Consider the following 16504-nt stretch of genomic DNA (forward strand, 5'->3'; position numbering starts at 1 on the left):
ATATTTCAGTTCTAATTGAAACTAACTTGATTTCAGTAGCATATAAAATGCTACTTATAGAACTCCATTTCCTCCCTCCCTTCTTTGGACTGTTATTAATATACAAATTATATCTTTAAGCATTGTAGGCTCATCAACACAAATTTTTAATTATTTTTTATGCATTTGTCTTAAAAATCAAATGGGAGGAAGCAGAGTTACAAAGAAATAATATACATATGCTGCCTTTTACATGGACTTGTGTAATGTTACTGATGTCTTTATTTCTTAATGTATATTAAAGTTATTGTCTAGTATCCTTTATTTAATACCCGAAGACTCCCTATAGAATTTTTTCTGAGCTAGTGTGTTGCCAACAAGTCCTTTCAGGTTTTGTTTACCTGGGAATATTTTATTTTCTCTTTAATTTTCAAAGGATATTCTTTTCTGGATATAGAATTCTTGGTTGACACACTCTTTCTTTCATTAGTTTGTCTGTGTTGTCCCACTGCCCTCTGTTCTCCATGTCTTCTGATGGGAAATCAGCTGTTAAACTTTTTGAGGGTGCCTTGTGTATCTTGAGTTGCTTCTTGTTCTTTCAAGATTCTTAATCTTTGACTTTCGACAGCTTGATTATGCAGTGTCTAGGTAGTGATCTCTGAGCTTGTTGAGCCTCTCGCGTGTGTAGATTGGTTTTTCATCGAATGAGTTCTCAGCCATTCCTTCTTTCAGTGCTGTCTCCTTTCTCCCTTCTAGGGCTCTCATTTTGTGTATATTGGTCACCGTGATGGTGCCCACCTGAGGCGCTGTTCATTTTCGTTCATGTTCCTCAGACTAGGTCATCTCAGTTGACCTGTCTTAAAGTTCACTGATTCTTCCTTCTGCCTGTTCAGATATACTATTGAGGCTTTCTAGTGAATTTTTCATTTGTTTTTTCAATTCTATAATTTTAAAAATAATTTCTTTTTATTGGAACATAATTGGAACAATATTGGAACATTGCTTTAGTTCTTTACTAAAGAACTATATTTAAACTATCTGATTTAAAATCTTTGCCTAGTAAGCCCAGTGTCTGGGCTTCCTCAGTGACAGTTTCTATTTGCTTTTTTGCCCGTTGTGTGTGGGCCACACTCTCTTGTTTGTTTGCATGTCTAATAAATTTTGGACATTTACTATTTGGCAACACTGGAAATCAGAGTCTCCCTTCTCCCTTAGGGTTTATTATTGTTGTTGCTTTTTGTTTACTGACTTTCCTGAACTTATTCTGTTAAGTTTATGTTCTCTGTTAGGTGTAGCCACTGAAATCTGCTTAATGAGCTTAGTGGTGAGCTAATGATTGCACAGATTTCCTTAATAGTCTAGAACAAGTAAGTCTCTTGTTCTTTGCTAAGTGGCTCTGTGTTCATATTAGGGCTTACTTTCAAAACTCAGGCAGTTTCCTTAAACTCATATTTCCCATGTGCTCAAAGCCTCAATATCAGTCAGGAGTGAGAGCTGAGGACCTTTTCAGATATTTCTTGAACATGTGCTCATCCCTGTATGTACACAGTTATATGCGTATATGTACCCTTTTAGAGTCACAGTAAGATGTCAGTTTTTTTCTGGACATCTCATTCCCCAGCTTTGATTAGTTTCTTGTTCCAAATTCTTCACTGCCCCATGCAAGTTCACTGTTAGGCAATTGCTGCTGATTGTTTTTGACAAATGCGCCCAGGAAAAGGCTGTTCATACTGGGTTATCGCTTACGTCAGGTCAAATAAGGACAAGAACTTTCAGATAGGCCAAAAAATGACACTTCTCTACAAAGGGGGCTTTTAACGCATACCAACCCTGTTTTGACCCCTCCTGTGGCTGCTGAACTAGTGGCTTTCATTGTAATTGCTATCTGTTGGTTTTCAAGGCTACCCCTGAGCTGGGGAGAAGGGGGATGGGTATAGTGCATGCTAAAACACCACATACAGTAGCTGTTTTCCTTGAATAAGAAAGAATAAATGTTCCCTGGATTGTTCCAAGTCTTTGGTTAATTTCCAGAGTACTTAAGTTTGAGTTTTTGCCAATGTTCTCATTGCATTAATGGAGAAGAAGATTTTTGGAAGTCCTTACTCTGCCTTTTCCGATGATATCACTCATAAGGAGATATGAATAATAATTTTAAATCTTTTATTTTTATCCATGTAGTTATCCATTTCTGGTGCTCTCTATTCCTTCATGTAGATTCAGGTTTCCATCTGTTATCATTTTATTTCTGCCCAAAGACTTTTTAATGTTTCCTTTAGTACAGGTGTGTAGATGATGAATTCTTTGAGCCCTGTTATGACTGTTAAGGTCTTTATGTCATCTCTGTGTCTATGATACTTTTGGTTTTGTTGATAGTTGATAATTTTCTTATGTTTGTCTGGTTTTGTTATCAGTGCAGTTTAGATAAATTTGAGTGTGTTCCCTTCTGTTTTTAAAATAAATTATTTATTTTATTTTTGGCTGCTCTGGACCTTGGTTACCGGGTGTGGGCTTCTCATTGCAGTGGCTTCTCCTATGGCTGAGCACAGGCCCCAGGCTCCTGAGCTTCAGTAGTTGCAGTGTGCAGACTCAGCAGTTGCAGTGTATGGGCTCTAGGACGCACAGGCTTCAGTAGCTGTGGTACACGGACTTAGTGTTCCATGGCATGTCAAACCTTCCCAGACCAGGGATCAAACCTGTGTCCCCTGCATTGGCAAGTGGATTCTCATCCACTGTACCACTAGGGAAATCCTCCTGAGCTCTTTTGTTTTCTGAAAGTTATTTTGAATAATTAGTATTATCTCTTCCTTGTATTTTGGTAGAATTCAGTAATGAAACCATTTGAACCTGAAAATTTCTTTGTTGGGGTTTTTTAAAGACAAATAAATGTAGTATCTTTATTATATAGACAATATATAGAGAGCTAATAGGAAAAGGAGTATGTCAAGGCTGTATATTGTCACCCTGCTTATTTAATTTATATGCAGAGTACATCATGAGAAACGCTGGGCTTGAGGAAGCACAAGCTGGAATCAAGATTGCTGGGAGAAATATCAATAACCTCAGATATGCAGATGACACCACCCTTATGACAGAAAGTGAAGAGGAACTAAAAGCCTCTTGATGAAAGTGAAAGAGGAGAGTGAAAAAGTTGGCTTAAAGCTCAACATTTAGAAAACTAAGATCATGGCATCCGGTCCTATCACATCATGGGAAATAGATGGGGAAAGAGTGGAAACAGTGGCTGACTTTATTTTTCTGAGCTCCAAAATCACTGCGGATGGTGATTGAGCCATGAAATTAAAAGATGCTTACTCCTTGGAAGGAAAGTTATGACCAACCTAGACAGCATATTAAAAAGCAGAGACATTACTTTGTCCACAAAGGTCCGTCTAGTCAAGGCTATGGTTTTTCCAGTGGTCATGTATGGATGTGAGAGTTGTATTGTAAAGAAAGCTGAGCACAGAAGAATTGATGCTTTTGAACTATGGTGTTGGAGAAGACTCTTAGAGTCCCTTGGACTTCAAGGAGATCCAACCAGTCCATCCTAAAGGAAAGCAGTCCTGGGTGTTCATTGGAAGGACTGATGTTGAAGTTGAAACTCCAACACTTTGGCCACCTGATGCTAAGAGCTGACTCATTTGAAGAGACCCTGATTATGGGAAAGATTGAGGGCCGGAGGAGAAGGGGAAGACAGAGGATGAGATGGTTGGATGGCATCACTGACTCAATGGACATGGGTTAGGGTGGACTCTGGGAGTTTGTGATGGATAGGAGGCCTGGCGTGCTGCGGTTCATGGGGTCGCAAAGAGTTGGACATGACTGACTGACTGACTGAACTGAACTGAACTGAACTGAACCAAGTTATCCTTTTCTTCATGAATGGATATTCCTTTATTATCCCTTTAATGTCTGCTGAGTCTCTAGTGATATGACCTCTTTCATCCCTGATGTTGGTCTTCTTTCTTGATCAGCCTAAGAGGTTTGTCAGTTTAATATTTTTAAAGAACCAGATTTTGCTTTTATGATTTTCTATATTTTCTGTTTTCAGTTTCTTTGGTTTCTGCTTTTTATTTTTTTCTTTCTTAAAGTTAGTTTAATTTTTTCTTTTTCTTTTTTATTTTTTTTTCTTTTAGTTTTTGTTGTTCTTTTAGTCTTAAGGTGGAAGCCTGCTTCATTGATTTGAGACTTTTCTAATAGAAACATGTTAATGCTCTTAAGTTTTCGTCGAAGCAGTATGTTTTAGCAGCATCATAAAGTTTTGAGGTATTTTCATTTTCACTCTGTTGAAATTATTTTCTAATTTCCCTTTGACTCATGACTTATATGTATCATTTAATTTCTAGTTAGTTGGGGATTTTTCCAGCTATCTTCATGTTACTGATTTCTAATTTAATTTCATTGCAGTTATATAGAACACACTTTGTATGACTTCTGCTCTTTTAAGCTTTGTGTGATCTGTGTTGGTGAATGGTCTGTATATGTGCTTGACAAGAATGTATGTTCTCTCTTTGTTGGGTGGGATGTCCTACAATGTCATTTAAGTCCAGTTTGTTGGTAATGTTTAGGTCTCCGTGTTCTTACTGATTTTCTGGCTCCTTGGTCTATCTGTTACTAATAGAAAACTGTTAATGTGTTTAAGTGTGATTGTAGTATGGTCTGTCTCCTTTAATTCAGTTTTTTCTTCATGTACTTTGAAGTCCTGTTGTTAGGTACATACACATTTATTGCTGTATTTTCCTGGTAAATTGACTCTCATTATTATTTAATGTTCTTTTAGATATTATTGCTCAGTTATTAACTTTTTGTCCTAAATAAGCACTAACCCATAGATGAAAATTTAAGAAAATTAACTGTTCAGTACTTCTGTTGCTTTTGAGTTTTGTAGATGGTCCCAGCCAGGTTCAGTGCTCAAGGATAGTCATTGGAATCTGAACATGGGAATGTATAAGAGGACTAGGCCTGTACCTGAAAGCCTTACCTAAATAGAACTCTGAAACTGGGGTGCAAGGATTCAGCTTTGAGGAGCAAGAATTCAGCTTCTGAATTGTATACTTAATATCTTAAATGTATAATTCCTGTATCTTTTATTAAAATCAAATATGGGGAACTTCAACAGTTGTGTGAACATAATGAGAAGTATCCAAAAGGTGTGATATCAGGCTGAGAACTGAAGTGCCTGATACAGTGCATTCATGTCTTTCTGTTTTTCAGGGTTTGTGTTTTGTCCCCTGAATTTTTATTGTGAATATATTCAAACATGAAAAAATAGTATAATGAATACACATATACTCCCCATGTAAATTTAGTGCTTCTTGCTATATACACATTTTTCTGTTTTGTTTGTGTTTATATGTATAGACATGCACACCCTCCATTTTAATAGCTGAACCAGTTGAAAGTTGTAGGCATCATAACACTTAACACTTCTGAAAACTTCATCATACCTCTACTTTATGAATAAGACTATTTTCCTGTGTCATTATAATATTATTATCATTCCTAAGAAAATTTGAAAGTAATTTCTTAATGACATCTATTATCTAGCCTTATTTAGATTTATCTAGTTGTCTTTTATAGCTTTTTTCCATACTAGGTTCCAACCAAACTTCATATTTTGTCTCATTTGGTGTAGACCAGTGGTTCTCAACAGGGACAGTTTTACCCTCCAGGAAATGTTTGGCAGTGTCTGAAGATGTTTTAACTCACTGTGTTAGTCTTTACATTTCCTATAAATGAGAAGTTAAGTTTAGAAGTTTAAGTAGATTCAAGTTATACATTTTGGAAAAGAATCCTTCATCTTTGTATACTTCATATTGCAGCATCTCAGAAAGCTACTAAGTTTGGTCACTTGGTTAAGGTAATGAACGTCAGGTATCTACTGTCTGATTTCTTTTTAGCAGTTCACAATATTGGTGATGGTCCTCTCACACCTTGTATATCCTGCCATGATGATGTAGCATATTTAGTAATAATCCTTACCTGATGTAAAGAATGATTCTTTTAAATATGTCATTCTTTTCTTTATTACCAGCATCCTTCAGTAAGAAAGAGCCTTTCTCCTATTATTTTTCCCTTTTTGAATTAGTATTTTTCTCTTTTTCTGTTATTTTTCCCTTTTAGTATTAGTATTAGAATTTTTATTTATTCAATATTTTAAAAATTATTTTATTTTTGGGCTGTGTCCAAAAAATGCAAGATCTTAGTTCCCCAACTAGGGATTGAACCTGTGTCCTCCAGTGGAAGTGGGGGCAGGGGGATGGGTCTTAACCACTAGACTGCCAGGGAAGTCCCTGATTTAGTATTTTAAAGTCTATTTCAGTCATTCTGAAAACTATTTAGTTTTTTTTGCCTGCACTGGGTCTTTATGTGGCATTCATTGTGGCATTCACCAGGTCTGATTGTGGCATTGTGGTCTTCATTGTGGCATCTGTCTTAGTTGTGGAATGTGAAACTCTTAGTTGTGGCATGTAGGATCTAGTTCCCTGACCAGGAATCAAACCTGGGCCCTCTGCATTGGGAGTGCAGTCTTAGCCTCTGGATCACCAGGGAAGTCCTGCAGTCATTATTCTTGATGCTCCAAAACTGATGCAGATGTTGTCTCCTTCAGATCCTCTCCTTTGTGCCTTTGACATGATCTCATTAATATACTAGTTTTTTTTAGTACTTTCTTGCCTTCTTAACAGCCAGCTGTCCCAGTTTTGCTTTAAATTTTCCCAGCTCTGGCCATGGAACTAGCCATTTCTCTAAATAGCCCTAGGGCCTTTTTAGTGGGGAATGGTGTTTAAAACTAAGATCTGGGAGCTAGGTATGCTCATTGCTACTGGGTTGTCATTGTTTTTAAGTCCCTTTAGTCAACAGAACTATAAAATACTTTTTATTGTTAAATTATAAGTTCCTATTGGTATTTCCAATTCAAAATTAACTTTTTTCTTTTTATTTTGTATTTTATTTTCTCTTTAATAAAAAATCTTGCTTTCTATTGATAATAATATTGTTCCTTACTTGCTTCATCCTACAGTAAACATCATATGTTTTAGAATTATAGTAATTGGGCCAGTCCTTGGTCGGGAAACTAAGACTCCACAAGTTGCATGGCATGACACCCCCCTAAAAGGTTTAAGATGTCTTTGTGGTGTATCTTTGGTTCCTTAGAATTTGTCCCATTAAAGATGTATGGTCAGGGTATCATGTTCAAAATTAGCTTGAAATCACTGTATTCTTTGTATGGTACTTTAAACACGTGATACAGTTAGATTAATTTCTCTGTTCAGTGTTTGGGTTTGCTGCTGCTATTTTTGGTTTGCTTTTTGTTTTGTGAATGTAACATACTTACAATTTTTCAAAAGTCAATCTACACAGAGTCTTGCTCTTATCTCTGTTGCTTCTGCCCTGTAGCTCCATGGCCGTTTTTGGTAGTTTCTGGCTTATTCTTTCAGTGTGTGTGATTTTTTGGTTTGTTTTATACACACACACACACACACACACACACGTATTTTCTAAACAAAACGTGTATATGTACTTTTCTGTGTCTTGCCTTTTCTTATATATTCTAGAGATCTCTCCATTTGAGTGCATAGGGCTTCTCCTCTTTCTGTACAGTTGCATTGTACTTCATTGTGTGGGTGTATGATAGTACATCCGTTAGATTGTTTCTGATACAAATAAGCCTGTAGGAAATAACCTTTTATGTTTCATATTGATGGAAGTATATCTTGAAAGTAGAATCCTAAAACCAGGGTTGCTGGCTCAATGAGTGAATGAATAAGTGATTTTGTTAGATGTTGTCAGAGTCCCCCTCCATCTAGGAATCCTGTAGGCGATAATCCTATGGGATCTTAGACTCTTAGCATGTGTAGAAGCATATCTATTTCTGCACAACTCAGTGGCATAATGTGTTGTCAGATTCCTGATTATTTCCTAAGAGCCAGAGAAATAATTCTAGCATAGTTTTCACTTTGCTTTCTCTTATATCTGACACTTGGGGGCTTCCCTGGTGGCTCAGCTAGTAAAGAATCTGCCTGCAGTGCAAGAGATCCTGGTTCGATTCCTGGGTCAGGACGATCCCCTGGAGAAGGGATAGGCTACCCACTCCTGCATTCTTGGGCTTCCCTTGTGGTAAAGTCTGCCCACAGTTCAGGAGCCCTGGGTTGGGGAGATCCCCTGGAGGAGGGTATGGCAACCCACTCCAGTATTCTTGCCTGGAGAATCCCATGGACAGAGGAGCCTGGCGGCTCTAGTCCATGGGATCGCAAAGAGTTGGACTCGACTGAGCGGCTAAGCACACAGCATAACTGAGGTTAGAAATTTTTTCATATGTCATTTCCTATTTTCCTTTCAAATATAAGGTCACATCTGTTGCCCGTTTTTCTGTCACAGTTTCCCCTTTTTTCCTTCATTTTTAAGAGTTTTAACTATGAGGAAAATCAGCCTTTTGTGACAGAAAGTTGCAGATAGTTTCTCTAGGCTTGTCATTTGTGTTTTGACTCTTCCTGCCCCCATGCAAAAATTTAGATAAGATTAAATTTATCGGGCTTTTTTCATTTCTTTTGAAAAGCATTCACTATTCCTAGGTTATAGAGAAACTTATCTGTATCTTCTTCTACTACTTATATTAATTTTTACATGTAGACCTTTTATATGTAGATTCCTTTGGAGTTTATTTTGGTGTGCAATTTAAATTATTGACCCAATTTTATCTTTTTGTAAATAGTTGTCCAGCTCTGACACTATTTCTTAAAATCCCTATTTTTCTCCAATGGATTAACATAAAATATTTATCATGTAGTAAATATCCATTGCATACATGGTTTTTTTGAACTTTATTCTGTTCCATTGATCTAAATAGTCATGTGCTTTACATGCTTCTAATTGTAATGCTTTTATAGTGTGCTTTATATTTATAGGACTAGCTCACTTATGTTTATTTTTCAGGATTCTTTTAACTGTTCCTCCTTGTTTGTTTTTCCATATGTGTTTTAGAATCACTTCATCTAGTATCAGAAAAAGTTTTAAAAAAAATATTTTCACTGGAATTGTATTAAATGTGGATATTAACTTTAGAAGAATTGATATCTTTATAAAGTTGATGTCCAAGTACAAGAGATTGTTTTCATTGTTTCGAGTCTACTTTTATCTTTCATTAGTTTTAAAAGTTTTCCTGAGGTGTTGCATTCCAAGTATTATATCTTTTATGTTTCTATTATAAACAAGACCTTTTCATTCATTGCATCTCCTAGCTGGACATTTTATGTATATAAGAAGGCCTGCATTTTATGTCCTGCTACCATGTTAATTTCTATTTCGTTTTAGCACCAGCTTTCTCGTATTTTGCAGTCATGCCATCATACCATCTGCAGTTAGAGGTGGCTCTCTTCCATTCTGGCCCTGATGCCTCTGACTGTTTTAGTTTGCCCGGTTGTGCTGGCCAGCGCGTCGATGCAGTGCTAGATGGTAGTGGGCGTTGTGTGTGCTCCCCTCCCCCAGGCTGTCCAGGAAGTGAGGGGAGAGAAGCTCCCTGCCTTCTGAAGAGTGTAATGCTGGATGAGGCCACTCCCCTCCCCAAGTAGAAGGAACCATCTGAAAGTTTCAGTAGTAGGTAGAAGGTGCAGTGTGCTGGTGTTAGGTGAGTGTATTCTTTTCCCAACTTTGTGTAATGTTGCCCTTTTTTAAAGGGCTGTGTGTGTGAGAGGGAGAGATTTAATTCTATGCTTTTACAACATCTTTAATGATTCATTTAAAAAGTCCTTGGGTCTAATGCAACCACAAGGGCCTTTTTAGAGAGGTTGTGAAAAGAGTTGGAGACAAAGAGAGACTGGAAGATGTTATGTTCATGGAGAAAGAGACCACGAGCCATTGAATGTGGTGACTTGAAAAAACTGGGAAAGATGAGTAAATGGTCTCTACTCAAGACTTTCAGAAAGAACACAGCTCTGGCACCATATTAATTTTAGCTTGTAAGACCCATTCACGGTTTTGATCCATAGAACTGTAAGTAATAAATTTGTCTTATTTTAAAAAAAAAAGAAAAAGAAAAAGTCCTTGAAACATTATGTTGCGGTTAGGCTTTCCTGTGGGCTCGCCTGGTAGCTCAGCTGGTAAAGAATCCGCCTGCAATGCAGGTGACCTGGGTTCCATCCCTGGGTCGGCATGATCCCCTGGAGAAGGGAAAGGCTGCCCACTCCAGGATTCTGGCCTGGAGAATTCCATGGACTACATATAGTCCATGGGGTCGCAAAGAGTCGGACAAGACTGAGCAACTTTCACTATACTAGACTTTCCTGTTGCCTATTTGTATGCTCAGGCTATAAGTAAGTAGACTTATACTCTGAGAAACGGTGCAGAGAAGTCCATATGATTAATAGACTTTTCCATTTTTTGATTGATAAATCAAAAATTATGTTGATTTTTCCCCCCTCAATAAAGGTAGCTCAAACATTAGAAATTATCATATATGCTTTTAAAATTATGCTCCAGATGCTTAATTTTTACAAACTTTAGGATAGAAACATACTCAAAAGTTCTCATTTGTATTTATTGTAAAAGTGCAACATAGAAAGTGGTGTATCTGACTTACTTAAGTATGCATACATGTGATCTTTGGTGCCTGATCTTGTATAGATGCTGAGTACTTTGTAAATTGAAACTGACAGACCAGGAAACCGTACTGCCTCTTCCCCTATGGGATTCTCCTTTGGAGAGCTGGAGTTTCTTGGTTAGCTTTTCCTTTGTCCTACCAGAGCCATTGCATTGGTCATAGTGAAGCTTGGAAAAGATGCACGGTACTAGAGGTGCACGGTACTAGAAAAACAGCTTGACACATGCTTTATTTTGAGTGAACCTTCATAATTGATTTGGTACTTCTGTAAAAGCAAGCATACTCGTCAGCTCTGGTAAGACATGGGGTGCTGTAATGAAAAGAGAGCTCTGGCCTTTGAATATAGTCATCTGGATTCTAGTTTTAGCTCTTTTTGACTCTCAGCAGTGTTATTTATCCTTGTTAGGTTTTCTGTCAAATATTAATAGTAACCTTGACTTACACCATCTGAGATCTCTTCCACCTCTAAATCCTCAAGACAGTAGAGCAGATATGGGTATGATGTTGACTATTGGCATGTTGATGCTCTTATTTTAGGCATTTTAAACCCCATATTCCTATTTTTATTTTAGCAGTTAGTTGCTTTAGGGAATATTTGTGTGTGTATGTGTATATATAGAGTATTCTAAATTTAAATGAGAATAAAATATTTTACAACTGTCCTCTTAGGCTAGCACAGTCTGTTACAGAAGGTTCTGTAGGATCTATTCTTAATTTTTGAAGTGAGGGGAAAATTTCCTTTTCATTTTCATGATGTTAAGACTCTAATCAATCTAAAATAGGTACATTATCCTAATTGTATTCCATGCTGCTTTAAAGTTTTCAGAATTCTTTTAAGCAACATTTTTCCCTTTGATGGTGATCTTTTTAAATATTCAGTTTTTTTCCTTCAGGCTGTTGTGCTAGGAAAACTGATTCTTTAAGTTTATAGTCTCTTAAAGCTATTATTTCTTGAGTCATATCTTGATACCTGCAGTATCTGTGCTTTATGGCCTCTCCTTCCTTTATTTGAAGAGTCCCAATATTAAATGAGTTTTCAGAGAGGAACCAAAAGCAGGCAGACAATTATAAACATATTTCACTCTGGATGTCATTGTTTTTTGCCAATAAAGTGTGCGAATGAGTTGCAAAATGCGTTCAGTTGTGGGGTAGAAATATTAAGATTATATTGCTATTTATCTCTGAGAAGCAAATCTTTCTTGGGTTTTTTACATGTTAGATCTATTTATTTGTCACATTGTGGGAAGAAATGTCGAAAGGTTGCTAGGAAAGATAAGGAGTAGATGAACGTGGTCAAGAGGCTGCTGAGAAAGTGAGTTTTTGGCAAAGTTTTGAAAGTAAATGTGCAATGATAGGGAAAAAAGGATGTTTCCTAAAATAACCTAGATTTTTAAAAAATTAGATTTCTTTATTAATCTTTGGTATCTTGTATGTTAAACCATGGGATTAAATAAACTTAGTATCATTGGTTGCCTACAATTTAAAGGTTTAGAAACCAAGATTTGGGGAATAAGTTGTTTCCTGTCTCTAAATGTATTGTTGGAGCGTATTACTTAGTTCTAGATACTGTAATTGATACTAAGCATCTCTCTTGGCATCAGGAGTTTGAAGTTGTGGGAGACAAGGTAAATGTGAAAGGTTCAGAGTATAAAATGTAATCTAATTGAATATATATATTTTATGTCTTATTTCTTAATAATTGAAAATGATTGACTTGGTGCAAACATAGTTACTTAGTTGCTGCATCGATTTCTGTGTTATAAGTGGACATTTGATAGGCAGATATCCTTTGTTACTTATGTTTGAGATATAGGAAAAGCAGACACCTAGATGGAAATAAAAGTAAACTTTACTTATATGTCACAAGCATTTATTTTCTCTGATTTACTTTTGCCTAAAGTAATTACTTTTAAACTGTTGACAGCATAGATTTGAAAATGCATTTACAACAGTGATTATCCCCAAGCAGCATAATGTATCATCTGTCCTTTTTATTTGACTTTATTCATATGTCTTCTACAGATAGGGGGAGGTAAAATAAAGCCCTATATTTGTAAGGAAGGCATTTTACTTTCTTTATGCAAACTATTTTCCATCTTTATTACAAGATAGTTTTTCTGTTGAGTTCTTCTCTTTGAGGGCCTTTTCGTTTCCTTCATTTAAGTACTGAGATTGTGGAGGTTTTTTTATTTTACCTTTGCCTTGCTATTCTCTCACAGTGATAAGAATTATACCAACTTTCCCTCTGGTACATTTAATATATATGATATTAGAGAGTTCTCTGGAACTACTCACGTAGACATGAAATTTTACTCGAATAAGTATTTATTTGAGCATTGAGTTAGATGTCTATGATGCCCTGTCTTCCACTCTCTGCTCAGTAAACTAATAGTGTTGTCTCTAAACTGTTTCTGACTCATCTAAAGGTTAATGTAGCAGAAAATAAAATTTATCTTCAATTTTACCTTGTTGGTGGAATCATTCCGGGGTTGAATGTAATTATCTGACATATTCTGAACACCTTTTGGGGAATAAAGCTTAATCTATTTATCTGTATTATTGAGAAGATACAGGGAAAAGTCAATAGTATAGATTATGTTTCTCACATTTGAACCTGATATGAACACCTGATATAACATATGTAGTGTTATCCTTAGCGGACACTCAGTAAATACTCGTTCATTAAGTAAGGAGACGGGTTCTGTATTCAGCTCTGCCACTTAATAGCTTTCCTTCTTCTGTATACACTCTTTTAGAACTCAACTGGTTTGCATCTCACTAAGACAAATTAGAGGGCCAAATAATACAATGAGTCAAAATACTGAGTGTTTTCATATATATGGAACCTAAAGAGATAGCACTGATGAATTTACTCTCAGGGCGGCAAAGAAAAAACAGACATGGAGAACAGACCTATAGACATGGGGGTAGGAGAGGAGGGAGAAGGGGAGATGAATGGAGAGTTAACATAGAAATTTACAATACCGCATGTAAAACAGATAGCCAGTGGGGATTTGCTGCTTGACTCAGGGAAGTCAAGCAGGGCCTCTGTGACAGGGTGGGGTGGGGAGGGGAGGGGACATGGGAGTACCTATGGCTGATTCTTGTTAATGTATGACAGGAAACCACAACATTCTGTAAAGCAGTTAAGGTTCAATTAAAAAATTAAAAACGAAAACACTGAGTGTTTTAAAGAAAAACAGCTGGCACTGGCATGGTGTGCTACTCTGAAGTGGGGAGGACGAGACCTGATACGGAGATGCTGCTTTGGGATAAAGTGGCCAGATTGGGTGAAGAGAGATCATGATTTAATCCAAGTGTCAAACCAGAGACATTTTGCAGCAAGAAATGGTTCTGTCATCTGGGAATATAGACTAGTATAGGACGTAGAGATTGCCTAGGGGCTAGAGTCATTTTATTTCTTTTATGAATAACCCAAATATCATTTGGCCCTGGGCCAGTGAGGGAGTGGTTAATTTCTGGGATTCTTTAGAATCATTTTGAGAGTAATTTCTTTTAATTATTGGTCTTCCTGTAATTAAATATAAAACATCGAATTTTGACATATACCCTCTGCTTCCTACCCACTCTGTCATTTATTTCAAGCCCACTCTTACCCAATACTCCATGGAGCCTCAGCTTTCTTTTTACCTCTTCTTCCATCTGTTTAAGAACTTCTCACCTGTGGCACTGTGTAAGATAAGTGTCTGTATGTCAGTTTGCGACCAGTGATCATGTGCCAGGTAAGTGTCTGGGTGTAAAGAAGCTGCTTCAGACTCACTCTAGCATTATGGTAGCACTACTGCTTTTCTCTAAGGAGCCATGCTGCCCCTGAGAGCAAAAAAAGGAGTGGACTCTTACCCTCTTTTTTCTTCTCCTCTTGAACTGAAACTGGAGTGTTTAGTTCTCCCTGTAGTTGGAAGTTTCTCCCTTGACGCAGTATCAAGGGTCGCTGGTTCAGTTCTCGTCCCCCCAGAAAGTAAAGCAGTACCCACCTCTCTCCCCCATCCCTTTCTAAATCAGCTTCAGTATTTGAGTTACAGAGAAAGGTGTTCACAGTTCTAGACTCAAGTCCAGAACAGGTTGCTAGCGGAAGCTTTTCTGGGGTCGACTGTCCTTGTGGGTCTCATGGTCCGGCTGCTCTTCCCTGGACACCATAGAGCAGTCTCTCCGTCTGCGAGATCTCTCAGTTCCTGCTCTTGGGCCTCATGTGACCCTGAGATTCAGGCCACTGCAGTCATTTGGCTTCTCCTAGAATCTCACCCTCTTTCATGGCATCCTTCAACTGTTTATTTTTCTATTTTAACTTTTAAATGTTTTTTGGTACACCACATCTTAGTCGCTGCACACGGGGTCTTTTAAGTTGCCACATGCAGAATCTTTAGTTGCAACATGTGAACTTAGTTGGAGCATGCAGGATCTAGTTCCCTGACCAAGGATCAAACCCAGGTCCCGTGCATTGGGAGCATGGAGTCTTAGCCACTGAACCACCGGGCAAGTCCCTCCTTTGACTCTTTTCAAATCCTGCCACTACTGACTGATGGAACACTTAACTACTGTTTCTCTAGGTAATTTAAAAAATCCTCCTTTGGAGGAGACAGACTGAATGAAAAAGAGGTACCAACTTGCCCTGGAAGATTTGAGTAGAACCACCTAATGTCTCCATTTGCTCTTGTAGATCTAAAATAAAATAGGTTAGAGGAATTTCGGAATGTAAGAATTAGCCAGTAAGCCAGCTTCTAGCTATAATTTTGATGAAAGAATCAAAGAAGAATGACCAGATAACTATTAATACATCTTTTATAAATTTTGGTTTTGATGTCAGCCTTTTATTTTTCTTCAGTTGCTTTAGGTCGTAACCAGCCTTTGAAAAAGGAGAAACCTAAATGGAAAAGCGATTATCCCATGACAGATGGACAGCTGCGCAGCAAGAGAGATGAATTTTGGGATACTGCACCAGCTTTTGAAGGCCGTAAAGAGATTTGGGATGCCTTGAAGGCTGCAGCACATGCTTTTGAAAGCAATGATCATGAACTGGCACAAGCAATCATTGATGGTGCAAACATAACGTTACCACATGGTAGGTTTGGTTATCTTCCAGAACAAAGTAGAACATCATCAACTCCTTTCTAATGGCAAGAAACCAAATAGGAAGTGTTCATTTTCCTACTAGGCATTATTCTAGCTGTTTTTTCCTTCAGTATAGTGAAGAGGAGCATTCCTCTTTGCTTCTTTTAGCTGGAGATAGGTTTACTGTGTGTGTGTTTTGGTCTCAATAAAGAGAACACTCGATAAACCTGTATTTTCTTTTTTATATATATTTATTATTTATTTATTTAGCAGCACTTAGCTGTGGCATGCAGAATCTCTTAGTTGTGGCATGTGGGATCTAGTTCCCTGACCAGGGATAGAAGCCGAGCCCCCTGCATTGGGAGCATGGAGTCTTAGCCACTGGACCACAGGGAAGTCCCTAAACCTGTATTTTCTAACTTCCATATAATCTAGTTCTCCATCAAGGATTGACCCTGCCCCAGTCTTCTAGAGCTTCTACTTCACTGATTTCCTGCTTGCACTAGAGAAGTAGTCTCAGATTAGATCTCAGAAGCCATAGAGAGTCAGTGAACTCACCTTTAGTCATTATCCTTCTTCGTCAAGGCCTGTTTTCAGCATAATGAACAAACCTAAACTTGGAAGTGAGTCTTACATATTTTTAAGGACAGTTCTATGATTGAATCCCTGAGCATTATTAGAAACCTGTCTCCTTTGCTTAGGAATGTGACTCTAAGAACCACTGTAAGCTTTGAATGTTTCCAGGAACACATATATCCTGGACACAGGCATATCTTCATGTTTAGTCTCCTGGATTAGAAACAAATTTCATGCTATACTAAGATTTAGATGTTAATTTTATATTATAATTTTGTTCTGTTA

General features: G+C 37.4%; 1 protein-coding gene across 1 annotated transcript in view; it reads left to right on the forward strand.

The window, feature by feature from the left end:
- UBTD2 (ubiquitin domain containing 2) overlaps positions 1-16504 on the forward strand; it is a 58787-nt gene that overhangs the window by 27766 nt on the left and 14517 nt on the right. Inside the window, exon 2 of the mRNA XM_065905590.1 lies at positions 15417-15653. Coding sequence (XP_065761662.1) covers positions 15417-15653 — 237 coding nt within the window. The remainder of the gene's footprint in view (positions 1-15416; positions 15654-16504) is intronic.

This window comes from Muntiacus reevesi, chromosome 14 (assembly GCF_963930625.1).
Source record: "Muntiacus reevesi chromosome 14, mMunRee1.1, whole genome shotgun sequence".
In the NCBI taxonomy this organism is placed as follows: Eukaryota; Metazoa; Chordata; class Mammalia; order Artiodactyla; family Cervidae; genus Muntiacus; species Muntiacus reevesi.